This window comes from Tubulanus polymorphus, chromosome 5 (assembly GCF_964204645.1).
Source record: "Tubulanus polymorphus chromosome 5, tnTubPoly1.2, whole genome shotgun sequence".
NCBI lineage: Eukaryota > Metazoa > Nemertea > Palaeonemertea > Tubulaniformes > Tubulanidae > Tubulanus > Tubulanus polymorphus.
In genome coordinates, this window is record NC_134029.1 from 24161319 (window position 1) to 24175146 (window position 13828).

Here is a 13828-nt window from a genome sequence, read left to right on the forward strand (position 1 = left end):
GGCTAATGCAATTTTATGTCACAAAGCTTTTTTCCCACTCGATACGATGGATGATAGTGTACCAATCAAACTGCCTGTGTAGGGCAAGTAGCCTTTGGAGGGGGGCGAGTGAAATTTCAGATATGCTTGCCCCCCGGGCAAGTGGCTTTCATTCCTTAGATCGGACCTTGAACTTACACTTTCATATTACTCTAACTGTACCTTACTCTATCCTTATAACAACCCCCCTACCTTACACATACCATACCAGCATCACACCTGTACCGCCCTCTACCAGCAACCTTTCTCCATTATCATACACCTCCCTAACTATACATCGTACACTACCACATACACCCACCCCAAACAGTTCTATATTAAACTGATCATCTAATCCAGCCATATCAAACAACCCTGCATCATCCCACCTGACCTTACCTTATCACAATGTCCTATCCTCCCCTAATGTGTCAACTCCCATACTCTGTCTCATTCCATACCCAAGCGCCATACTCCTCATTCCCTCTATGATTAGATGAGTAGAAATGTTACGATGTTGTAGTAACACGGATGAGAATGATTCTTTTCGCTAATGAAGATGAGAGAACAAACATTCTTCAAACTGAGGAGGAATAAGTGAACTAATGACAGCAGTGTTACACAGTCAATGTTACATGTACATTAGTTATATTTCTATTAGACTGAAACAATGAGTGAAATTGGTTGGTATTATAATCTGACACAAATCAGACTGCGTCAGAAAAAATTTTACAACTTTCTCTTTTTCTATCACTTTGGTTTCAGATGTGCTTCGTACGTGTTCATAAATAGAATGTGTTATCATTATTTCAGTTGTTATGATTAGGTTGATTCAGTGGTCGCTGTAAGGAACTCTGATCTATAGCTGTGTGTGAAGTGAGCTGAAGATGGATACAGATACTTGCTGGAGACAAATTCAATAACCGTTTATAATGATTCTACATTTTGTTTTAGTCTGTTAGGAGATAAACTGAATTCTGATCCTGAACATCTTCAACTCCTCCATCAATACCTGGTATGAATGAATGAGGACAGAATTTCAACAGTTTATTTCATGATTTCCTGCAATAGAATTTGATAACTTGGAGAATCTGTTATTTTCATTTCAGTATCAATCATTGCTGGGGAGTTGTAGAATCTGATAAAGAACTGATTTTCACAGTCAGCTGCAGACATTACTGGTATGTAATACATGTTTATGGATGCAATAGAATAATATTCATTCATCATCATCATTATCATCATCATCATCATCAATCATCATCATCACACTAGTTCTGCCTCCTCAGTAGCAGTAATGTGCATCCTGAGGAGGCAATCAGTCGTCCTGCAATCACAGATTGCCTGTTCTTGTATTGCCACTCTCAACAAGGTCAGGTGACATTGGGTCTTACTTTAGTTCAACTCGGTGTTCGTTTCTCAGGTCGACTCTTAGTTGCTGTTGGAGGTTGGAGCGTTGTCTTACCCGACTAGATTGCCTAACCACCTGGTATTGTTAATTATCTCCCATTTTGTTTTAACCTGTTAGGAGATGACCAATTACCAGGAGAAGACCAGGGATGACCAATTTATCAATTGCCAGGGATGACTAATTACCAGAAGACCAGAAATGACCAATGGCTAGAGACCAGCGATAACAGGTTGCCAGTATAATTGTATGATTGATTTTCTGTTTGTGAATGAACTTGAGAACAGTCGCTGTTCTTTAATCCTATCAGTTACAGCCATGTTTTGATAAAATCTCAGTTTAAATCTCACGATCACCTCTATCTCACCTCTATATCACCTCTATCTCACCTCTATTTCACCTCTATATCACCTCTATTTCACCTCTATAATAAATACTAATGTTTTATTTTAACTCTCATCAATCAAAACGTGGTTGTCATTGATAGAATTAGAGACGCTATACAGCTGGATGTCATAATTCAAAACCTTTAATTGTGTTGTACATGTAAAAACAAGTTCACCCAAACTGAAATCCCAGAATCTATTTTGTAAACCTGAATAAATTTATTTATTATTGTGTTGTGTTGTTTATTCAGCGCGATCTGTGGTGATTCAATCACGTGATCCGCTCAAGTTTTTTATGTCAACTCCCTCCAGATTCTGGATCCGGTGGTATACTGTAGTTAAGACCATTGAACTGAGTTTTATGTTAGGGGCCTTATATCTTAAGACCAGTCCCAAGTTGTTATACATTGGTTGCAGTAAAGTGATCTTCTATAACATCTTGGAACCAAGCTATTAATCGGGTCTCGCAATTCTAATTCTCGCCATTCTCCCATAATCCGAAACCCGGATCCAGGTTTTGTGGAGTGAAAGCAACCTCCCGCATATGTTGGTAATTCTCCCATAGACTGGTTGTCGGTCTACCTGACTGGTCACCTGTCCAATTCCCCGCCACCTGCATTCGCAGTCAGAATAGAACTGAAAGCAGAGACCGGCAATTCTACCCGTCTTATGCAGGTGGCGCAGAATTGGATAGGCGACCAGTCTAGTTTCCCGCTACCCAAGATTGGTTGCCAGTCTACCGCTATCCATCTTCGCTTGCCAGGGGTTACAAAGCGCTGTGATGGACCGCCCGAATTCCGGTTGCGTTTGAATCCCCTGATAGGTGATGATGCAGGGGAGGGGAGCGATACTGACCCCTGGCAAGCGAAAGTCTCTGACTAAGTTAAATGACCTTAAAAATTCAAGATCGCTTTTTGATTTATTTAAAGCTACGGCTGCCGGGCTGTTCTCTGTGTATATCGTGAACACACGACTGCGGCAAGCGAGCATTCCACTTGGTTCGTTAGTGTGATAATTCATTGCCCGGCCATATTCGGGTTTTGCCCCTTAAATTCTAGCTACAGCCCTAAGTAGAGCCTAGTTTATCCGCAGCCAGCCGCCGGGTCACGTTAAGCTGTTATAATCATTTCATTTCTAAGGCTAGGTCTCTGGTTAGCGATCGAGAGTGGCCGGTTCGCGGCTCCGCATCTTAAGCTCACGTGGATCAGCGATAGCGATGCACCACTGACACGAAAGTTTTCGGTGAAAGCCAGATCCGACCTTTGAATCTTCTCGTAGCCCGACCCTTTCTAAAACCACCCCATAGCCCGACCTTACCGATTTTGAAATAATCGCGAAACTCTGTAGTTCCACCCACTAGTTTTCTATATATAATCTGGGCGACGTCAGTGAATGCCTCTGGGAACGATCGAATCTGGGGCCTGGCCAATCACATGCCAAGGCAGCGAGTGTTCCGGGGTCACCTAGATTAATATACATATATGATTGTAGAGCATCGTAGCATCGCTTTTGATTCAACCAGGGTGAAACAAAAGCAGACTGATCCTTGCTGTTTAATTCGGGTGCTATATGAAATAGAAGGTTAGCGTTATAGATCACTGTTTTAAACATGTACGATGTGAATCTGATAGCAAAAACATGTGTTCGGGTATCATTGTTACGCACAGCCGGGCTGTGATATTAGACCCGCCACTAAATTAGCTGTCACGCGGATGAGCCATGTAAAACTACACCGTCATATCGGCCCCGCCGCTTGGATACTTTTCCCGATAGTTTATGAACTAATGAATGCCCATATTTGGTATATTGAATCACACCACCCAGTTGCTTTAACACTGCGCCATTATGTGACGTTGTTGTTGGAATTGTGAGTTTTAATGAGTTTATACGTGTTTCCAAAAGTGTTTAGAAATAAAGAAGAATAAACAACATGTCGTGGCTGGACAACCCTCTGTGGAGGAATAGATATGAGGAGGTATTTCAGAAAGCTACGGGAGGTGAAGGTGAATACAACACTAAACTGAAGAAACAAGACGATATGTTAAAGGTTAGTTTAATTAGTTCGATAATTTAATGAAAACAATCTATAGCAACAAATAATATGTTTAGCTCACCAAATTACTAAAACAGTTTCGATTGAAAATAATATTTCAGCTATGAGACGTTACATTTAAACGACTTGGTTTTCTGTGAACAAAAATGTGATAATGAACATTTTTTTAAGTTTCCACCGATTCAATGTAGAATCGTAGAACAGAAATCCTAGTTACTTTTGATACAATATGTATAATTATTGTCTAGGCGAGCTCGTCTTCAAATTGCTTGGGCATGTTGGACAAAATAAATTTATCCACGAAGAAGGCAAAGCTTAAAATGTACATCGATAAAAATGAGAAAACGGCTGGTCCTAAGCCAGATATCGGTGTCGGAGCTGCCGGGTAAGTCAATATTCTTATTAGATAAAAAGTCTCAATAAGACGCAGGTTTATCAGATTGTTTATGATATCTACATATGCAATTCTGTGATATTCAGATACGCGACCGTTTTACAAAGCGTTAAAGATATCCCGGAAAATACGTTCTTCACACCGGGTCGATGTTTCCAGGCTCGAATCAGACACTTCAATTTTCCAGGTAATAGATTGGAATTGCATCAAATATTCTCTGAAACTGCAACGACTCCAACTGGTCAACCATGGCGTGTAGGCGCGACAAGTGTAAACAAAAATCGTTAATAATGTTTTTGACTGAGAATCGAGGGAGATTGGACAGTCATGTATTCGATTTAAAGCAAACATCTTTAAGTTAACGACACAACTTTATCAGTACTCTAAAAAAATTAAACCCCTTGTTTCGTTCCTGGCAATCGTGGTGGATTTGTAAGGGACGCTACGATCTTATTCATATCAATCAAATAAATAAGAGAGACAATCATACTCATTTCGAGATAGAAAATACAAGGTAACATTGATCGTGATCGTGAATCTGTTCGATTTCAGAAAGTGACGATAGAGCTCCAAGTTTCCGAGGTCTAGTATTAAAACTAACAGATAAACATACGGGCGGACCGCTGGATATGATGTTTATAACAGGACCTCAATGTGCTCATCCCACTATAGCTGTTCTAGACTCGTATTTACACGCCATAAAAGCCGGGCCGCAACAACTTAAAACACATTTGCTTCAATATCCCGTTTTGTAAGTATGAATTCTGACAAGTAAACGTATATAAGTAGATTACAGTAGTTTGGATCTCAAGTCTAAAGTTTTGGATAAGAGAAATGCATTTGGTACGCTTATGAATTTGCTTGCGTCAAACATCAGTAAGTGACCGTGAAGTGATTAGCTCGGAGCATGCGAATAGTTATTCCGAATTACTCAGATATCTTAGAAAGGAAGCAACGGACTGAAGTTTGACTGATTTTATTTGAAAACAGGAGCTTTTGCAATTGTTGCCTAGAGTAGCTTCATCGTATAGGAATCTTTCATATAAATGTAGCGCTTCCTCACTCATTCCACGGAGCCCCTGATGATGTTGAAATTGATCAAAATAAAACACCCATATTGAAGTGGCATGCTGATCAATGAATTGTCTCTCATGTCGCTAGTTGGCATTAGAATAATCGTTATTAGTATAGTTCTACTGTTTCGATATCCCTAGTAAAATTACCTTTCAACCCTTGGTCTTTATTGCTGCTTAATCTACCCCTTTCTTTCAACATTTCTGTGGCATCCCTTTTTTGTTACAGCCTTTAGTGTTGTGGATGTCATTTTGATAATGTCAAAATTGTCGATTACACACATATATACGTGTACACTGTTATTCATATATTGATGGATAAAGTTATTACTGATGATTTTATAATTCGACGTGTTTTTCTCTTTCAGGTTGGAAGCTTATATCGGTGGCGTTCGTAAGAATCTTATTTCTTATGCCGATCAATTCTACTACAATCAATGTGTATATTTCATGCGTGGTTCGGACAATGCTGATTACATGGTTCGTTTCCGGGTCATTCCGGCAGACACGACGGAAGAGTCTGGTCTTCTCTCCGACGAAGATCAAATGCACGTCTGGTAAGAATGATGCTGATATCGATGCCTTTCTCATCAGCAATCAATGGCATTTTACTTCACCTACTAATTTGTCGTCACATACATATGAAATGATTTGATCTAATGTAAAATATATACATTTATGATTCTAAAAAATGAATCCAAAAAATGAAATGAAGATGTTTGTATATTGTAGGGATCTGAAAGTCGATGATGATAATAGAACTGCTGATTATCTGAAAAACGAATATTACGACAGAGTTAAAACGGGACCTGTTTACTATCTGTTACAGATGCAGGTATTTCACGCTCCATTTTTCTGTTCTTAATTCACAATCTGGAATTTCTTTTAAAATGAATTCCACATTCAAGGGTAATAGGCCTACTGTAATTGAGTCAGTAAAACTCATAACATCTTAACAAGAAAAATGAACCCACGATATCAACAGAACTTGAAATATGTTGTATGTATTATTTTGTAGTGGAGACCGGCTATGAATGATATTGGTCCTGAGGTGACGAGTGGTGCATTGAAGTGGGATGCTGAGAAGTTCCATTATTATAATTTGATGGTAGTTAATATCGATTGTACGGTTCCTTTGGACTCATTGAACGCCACAAAATGGGACCTCACTAAAATACCGCCAATACTTAAACAGCCTACTCCTAAAGGTAGGAAATCATCTTCAGGCTTGTTTCGCACAGAGTCACCTAACAGTGAAAAAATAGTTTACATTGACGTGTTTTGATTAACATTTTAAATACATCCACTATATCTAGAGAATACTATCTTGAATAATATTACATCTAATGATTGCATCAATTTTATTTTGTTTTTGTTTTTGTTGTTAAGAGCATTGATATTGTTCTTAATATAAAGCGCTTCTGAGAAATAGATTCTGACCCCTGATTTCGAATCTATAGTTTTTCATTCTAACAGGCCTCGGAGATTTCGCCCTTGTTCCGTTAACTATACACGAAATTGACATGTATATGACGGACGTCCCGAATCACATGAAAAAACAATCGAAAAACGAAGCTAAAAACGACACCGGTATCAACGTGCAATACACGATCAACGTACAAACTGGGAACCTAGGTGGCGCTGGTACTGATGGGAATGTAAGGATCACGCTGATAGGTACGTTTCATCATTGACATTTTTGACCGACTGTTTCGTCGGTATTTCCGTGTCGTAGCTATGGTCTATTCTCTTCTAAATTCATCTACCGGCAGCCATCTTCAAAAACATAGGCAGAATTTTGTTGATTTGATATTTTGCAACGTTCTAAAATCATTTAGTATTTCACAGGGCCCAGCGCTTATTTGATTCTTTATCAATTTTCAATTTTCAATTTTTGAGGTTTAGCCTGCTGTCTTGCACTCGGCCAATCAAACTTGTGTTTTGACTTACGTATAAGAATTACGTAAAATAAATTATCACTCATCATTTCACAGGGCCCAGCACCAAACAGTACTTCATCAAATTTCAATTTTAGAAGTACAGCTTGCTAGCTCGCACTCGGCCACTCGGCCACTCATGATTTATCGCCAATCAAACTTAGATTATCACTCATCATTAACTGTAGGTAAATTAGGAAGAACATCGCGCCACAATCTCGATACAGATCGTCACGATGATTTCGAAGCCGGTCAACTCGACTCGTATAAGTTCGAAGACCGAGAAATCGGTGAATTTCTGATGGCACAAATCGACCTGGACGTGCGGACAGGAAGAGAGGACTGGTATTTGGAACACGTGGAAATCTTCATCAAAAGCGACGGTTCGGACGATCGTCGTATTTTCCTTCCTTGCAATCATTGGTTGACGAAAGAGTTTCCGAGTTATCAACTAAAAGAAATTAATGGTAAATCATCGAACCTGACTTTCACTATACATGAATTCAGCATCCGAAGTTCCACATTTCGAGTCCGATTTTTCATATTCGATTTAACCATCGTCAGCCAGACTGTTGAAGGCACGGAGCCTTTTCGGGATTGAATCGAAGTGCCATGAGAATGTTTTAAGAAGAACTTAAGTGTCGATGTACTAAAGTGATACTTTATACTCAGCATCCTATAGAGCGTGCTCTGTGAAAGCAACTAGGGACCATTGCACATATATGGCTTAGATTTAAGACCAGCTAATGGCCATCTCAGTTTGTAGTCAATCTAACTACTTATGATCAGTCTTTATTTACATTATGATCTAAGGCCATTTTTGGACTCGACAATCATCACGACTGTGCAACTGAGACCAGGATTGGATGAATAAGAAAATATGTATTGTTTTATGTTTTATGGTTCCAGTTTGTATCATGGATCGTGAGCAGAATCCACGAATGCGGCTTCAGCGTCGATACGAGGTTCAGGAGAAACAGAATTTGTATAAGTGGTGTTTAGACTTCCCTGGTTTACCCGGACACGCGTTCTCTGGACCGAATCACGAACACGATAAACTACCGCTCGATATTCAGTTTGATCAGGAGAAAAAGAGCGATTTTTGGGCCGGAATTTATCAGAGTAGAATGAATTTAGGTAATTCAACCCGATCGATGGTTCGTTGTACAACTGGAAATAGAGAATCAGTGGATCCAGTTCCACACACAGTTGTGAGTCATGATATTTGAGAATCGAGGATTGAACTGATTTCAACTCTTGGGTCACACCCAACGCATTACGTATTACGGAACTGGTTCCATTCGTCTTTATTTCCTTGAATAAAAGATTTTTCTATGACTGGAATAACGTAATTTCATCGCATCTTAAATTTTGCATTTTTGAATTTTTTATTTTTGTTGAAAGGTTTGGGTCAAATCGCAGCTACGTTCGAACCTTGGGATGAATTCGACGATTACACGAATTACATAACTAAAGCTCTACCGTTGTCAAAACAACGCGACTACATCATTCAACATTGGCGAGAAGATATCGAATTCGGGCGTCAGATTATGAACGCTAACGCGCCGAACCTGATCTACAGATTGACGGAAATACCCGAGAACTTTCCGATTGACAGGGAACTTTTGGACGCGTTGTTGAAACGAGACATCAGTCTTGAAGCTGAAATACAGGTTCGCGAACAGATAACCTTCGTGTTTGCAACATATTTCTTAAAAGGATCAAAATAAAAAGAATAAGAACAAATACTTGAGACACTTTTCTAATTTTTCAGGACGGTAACATGTACATGGTGAATTTGGATGGTCTTGCCGGCATAAAATGTTATCGTAGTCAAAACGAACGAAGATTTATTTGTCATCCTATGTGTCTACTGTACGTAAGACCGGACGGTACGCTAGTACCGATAGCTATCCAGCTATTCCAGCGTCCCGGCGATAAGGTACCGATCTGGACCCCGAAGGATGATCCGTTAGATTGGCTCTACGCGAAAATCTGGTTCAAATGCGCCTTCGCCCAGTACAGCACCATGTACGTGCACCTGCTAATGACGCACCTGGTTACTGAAGCTGTTTGCATAGCTTCCCTCCGTACGATGCCTTCCTGTCACCCGGTACACGCCTTACTGCAGCCTCATATGAAATACACAGTCGCTATCAACACTTTAGGCAAACAGATCTGGTGGCCCGGTGACCACATCGTTGATAAGACGCACTCTATCGGCGGGGGAGGTCAATTAGATTTCATGGGTCAGATGTACCGCAATTTCAACATGGGGCAATTGAATATTCCAGAAGATATGAAAAGACGCGGCGTTGATGATAAAGAGAAGTTACCCGGTTATCATTACAGAGATGATTCTCTGTTACTCTGGGACACAATACTGACCTACGTCACGGAGTATATCAAGCTCTATTACAAGTACGATTACGATGTCGGTCGCGACGTAGAATTCCACAACTTCTTACGCGATCTGAAAGAGAACGGTTTCTATCATTGGGAAAACGACGAAGATCACGGCGTCCCGGAGAAGATCACTACGATAAAAGGTTTATCGGTTTTCCTCACTGGGATCATATTCAACGCCACTTGTCAACACGCGGCCGTCAATTTCAGCTCGTTGGATATGTTGGCTTTTCAACCGAATTGTCCAACTGCTCTCGGTAAACCACCGCCCACGAAGAAGGGGCTGCGTCTTCCAGAAGTGATGGACGCTCTTCCCAATAAGGAAATCGCCTCGCATGTAACGTGCATGGCGAATGCTTTGACGCAGTTTGCCGATAAAGAGGTAACTCGTATTTTGTATTTCATTAATTACAAACGTTTCTGTTCTTGTCATTGTTATGTGTATGGTGTATTGAAGAAGATTGTGAAATAAACACAGTACACTCCTTCCTCCTTGTTAAATCGGCACCGGTCGATCCGATGAATTTCACTTTTTGAAATACCTTCCTTCTTTACTGATTCTCAACATATAGGGAAATATTTACAGCAGCCTCAAAACTAGCGATTAAGGCAGTGTTGACTTTTACTAATTTTGCAATAGACGATATGTTTTGTTCACAGTCGTTTCTTGACAAACACCATTGAAAACACGACCTTTTATGTTTCAGGAATACCTGGGTCTGTATCCCAACTGTTTCTACGAGGAGGAACGACTGCATAAAGTTGTCATCGATTTTCAGGAGAAACTGAAAGGTGTTTCTGAAGCTATTCGTAAACGGAATGAAGATCTCGCTTGTCCGTACGAGTACCTGCTTCCAGAACGTGTCCCCAACTATACCGGAATCTAAACTTCACTCCAATCAAACAACAATGAACACTGAATTATCAATGTGATGATAGTATCTTTAATATCACGAAATAATTAATGTATTTTGCATATCATGAAACCGAAGAAGCTCTGGACGGAGCCATAAAGAGGCTTACATACATCATTAATGGACGATAAGGCATTTCGTATTTAAACAATGTTGGGGCTAACTACAGAATATATTCATATTTATTCACAGTTTTTCAGATATAAGTAAGTTTCATCTTCATGTATTTATGGTTTCATTTATTACCGTATAATGAAGATCATCTGAATTTTAAATCTACAATTTTGGATCCAATGCCACAACATCAATCATGAGGTCGTAGTGATTAACTAATAGTTAGATTTTGTGACGCTGGACCCTATGGGCTTATTATCCTGAAGCGTAATCTCAATGTACTGCAATATTGTAAAATAAACTTCTTGAATTATAAATTATCTTTAACGGGAGCCAGGAAGCTATTAATTGATTTGTTGCACTGTCGTATTTTCTTGCTGAATAAATTCTACAGCATAAAAGCAAAACATTTAGTAGTATATACAACATCATCAGCATACGATACGCAGAATCTACGAAGCATCAAGAACTCGGTTAAGTCGTCGTAGTTGGGATTAGATCATTACGCTGACACCTTATCCAAATATTCACTCACTTTGATCAATTGAATTGGAAATAAAGATCTAGACTCAAAATAGAAACGACTTCGGTGTCAACTTGTCCGACGACGACCTAACCGAGTTTGACATGTCTCAGTCAATTATTAAACACTTTCTGTGTTGACTGAACCGGTTTCTGATGCTTGCTCGGATTCGAACGTGCTGTATCTGTTATTAGCATCAGCAGCAGCGGTTCTTCTTAAGAGGGGTGCCTTCAGTCGACGGTGGCGACGTATCGACAAGGCGACGACCAAAACTACCATGACGGCCACGCACAAAGTTCCAATTACAATACCAGCTACGGAACTAGTTGATAGACCATCGACGACACCAGTTCTCGCGGCCGGTCCAGTCTGGTCGGAAGCTGGCTTATCCGCCGGTTGAATAGACTTCCATTCGCCCTGATAGATCGCTTTAGCCGTCGGCAAGTCGACTTCCTTCCAGGTTCCGGTCTCCATACTCTTGTATTTGATTCTTCGGTCGGCTGTCATCAGGAACATCGAACCGTTGATGATAGTGAGCGGTTTAGGGTTGTACGGAGGACGCCGGATTAAAGGTAAACCGATACCCATCGGAATCGAGTTCGCTTTGGCGCAGAAGTTGATTTCGCACCCGTCGCTGATTAATGCCAAGTGTTGACTGAATCCAATAGGACATCGTTTTGGCCACGATTTCGGGTCCGCATTTTTCTGCAAATATCCAAGAAGTGAATGCAGTTGATTCGTGTTCTGTTTGCTACTCTGAAGGATTCCCGTGTGTTCCAGAATTGTCAGTGGATTTCCACTTTCACAGCTAAAGAATCCGGCGAACGGCACAGAATACCTGAAGCCGAACTCATAATCATCGCTGACGCAAACGAAGGCACTTTCGGTCATCTTTAACGGGTAGAAATGAGTGGGACAGTTTTGCTGTTTAGTCAAAGGATTCGACTGCGATGTGGTGTAAGTTCCTCCGAATAGATACCCAGAGTTCGGTTGTACGGTATGAGTCGCGGCGCACCAGTACGTCCGGTAAAGCGGAGTCCCGGTATTCGCACCAGTAACGTAACATTCAGTATGACATCTTTTGAATATCCACCAACCGTGACATTTCTCCTTGCAAACGAACCCGGGTCCGTTGTGAATCAGAACACTTTCGTAGTCATCAGGACAGCTATATGTACCGGTTTTCGGATTAACTTGCGCGTATTTTCCGCAGTCTCCGAGTGGACTTTGACACGTTTGATAGACGCCTCCGAAAGTAAAGTTATTCGACGAACCTTTACAAGTTCCGTCGTCGATATTTGCGTCGATATCGAAATTTTTAGAATTCGAATTCGTGCAGCCTTTATACGCGTTGTGTTTGTAATACGACTCGACGGCTTCGCGAACTGTTTCCGCTAATTGTTTAACGTCGTGAAGCGGCAAATCACGGAAAGTCTCGGGAGTTATCGCGTAGTGTAACGGATCACCGAATCGATCGACGGCCACGAGATTATCGTGAAGTCCATCTTCCCATTGATTCAGAGTGAAATTCGCTCGGAATGCCGGACCTCCGTACGTAAAAATCTGTGAATGTTTACGATTTTTGATGTATTGATCGATCAGTTCTTTACTGGTCGAATGTGAATAAGAACCACCACCGCCGAACATACCCAGGAAGGAACCACTCGCCGCAGCTGTCACCTTAGATTTATCCATACTGTATCTGTTCACATAAGATGCGTTAATCGAATCAGTTTGGACGATGGCACCACCAGCGTCCTTACCAGTGACGTAATGAGTGCCAAAATCACGCACCAACAACTGCGCCAAATACCGAGCGCCTCTCTTATCACCGGCTTGAAGGAAGGAGACGATATCTCTGGACTGAGAGTCGAACCCGGGGGCTAGGGGAGTACCAGGTTCAGCACGGATCTTGTAGAGTGTATGACGTACCTGAACACGTGACGTGACTGTGTCGTCGTTAACCTGACTCTTTCTAATCGATTCTTTCTCGGAGGAATACGAACCGCTTACACTCCCGAACCATCCGAATGACGCATGCGCATCGGCGTTAATCGTGCGCGAATCAGTACTGGTAAAGTTGGTCCAATGATCGTATATTTGAGACGTGATGTCGACGCTGCTACGTTTCTCAGGAGTCACCGTGACGTCATCCGGTATGATATAGCGACGGTCTAGAGTTATACGGCAGTCATCGTACCGGTGTTTCAGCACCATTCCCATCTCAACATTACGTAGATTATCGAATCCGGCTCCGGGCAGGACGTCCATGATATCCTTCTGCAGCTGCGGGCAGTGTTGCGGATCATCTTTGCGGTATTTGAAACCATTCGCTTCTGCCACCGCTGCATCGGAAGCACCAGCGGCGACCCACATTCCACCACAGCAAAATAACAGACAGATCAGGAGAACAGATTCCATGATTCTGGAATCAACAGCGATATTCAATTCTAATAACCATATATCAGAAAGAGAAGCGAATGCTTCCACCTCGACTGGAGTTGTTTTAAGTATATGAATCTGAAGCCTATTTATTGTCTCTCAAAAGGGGAAATGAGTTTGGGGAAGCCCAATTTGTAATCAAGGCATTTATGATTGGTTG

The 13828-nt window shown here is 41.1% G+C and overlaps 2 protein-coding genes across 2 annotated transcripts; one reads left to right on the top strand and one right to left on the bottom strand.

Moving 5' to 3' along the window:
* The first annotated feature begins 3742 nt into the window (after nucleotides 1-3742).
* On the top strand, nucleotides 3743-10594 carry LOC141906350 (polyunsaturated fatty acid 5-lipoxygenase-like). Its single transcript, XM_074795598.1, has 12 exons — nucleotides 3743-3859; nucleotides 4114-4250; nucleotides 4346-4446; nucleotides 4812-5010; nucleotides 5701-5889; nucleotides 6065-6167; nucleotides 6351-6540; nucleotides 6809-7009; nucleotides 7458-7736; nucleotides 8746-8942; nucleotides 9044-10057; nucleotides 10383-10594. Exons 1-12 carry the CDS (start codon nucleotides 3743-3745, stop codon nucleotides 10560-10562), a joined length of 2907 nt encoding a protein of 968 aa, XP_074651699.1. The 3' UTR covers nucleotides 10563-10594.
* Nucleotides 10595-10596: 2 nt separating this feature from the next.
* On the bottom strand, nucleotides 10597-13745 carry LOC141905777 (macrophage-expressed gene 1 protein-like). Its single transcript, XM_074794802.1, has one exon. It carries the CDS (start codon nucleotides 13645-13647, stop codon nucleotides 11347-11349), a length of 2301 nt encoding a protein of 766 aa, XP_074650903.1. The 5' UTR covers nucleotides 13648-13745; the 3' UTR covers nucleotides 10597-11346.
* Between the last annotated feature and the right edge of the window lie 83 nt (nucleotides 13746-13828).

Coding starts and splice junctions, on each gene's coding strand:
- LOC141906350 (XM_074795598.1), top strand. CDS start 3,743: ATGTCGTGGCTGGACAACCCTCTGTGGAGGAATAGATATGAGGAGGTA. Junction 4,447..4,811: donor CAGACACTTCAATTTTCCAG/GTAATAGATTGG, acceptor GTTCGATTTCAG/AAAGTGACGATAGAGCTCCA. Junction 7,010..7,457: donor TGTAAGGATCACGCTGATAG/GTACGTTTCATC, acceptor CATTAACTGTAG/GTAAATTAGGAAGAACATCG.
- LOC141905777 (XM_074794802.1), bottom strand. CDS start 13,647: ATGGAATCTGTTCTCCTGATCTGTCTGTTATTTTGCTGTGGTGGAATG.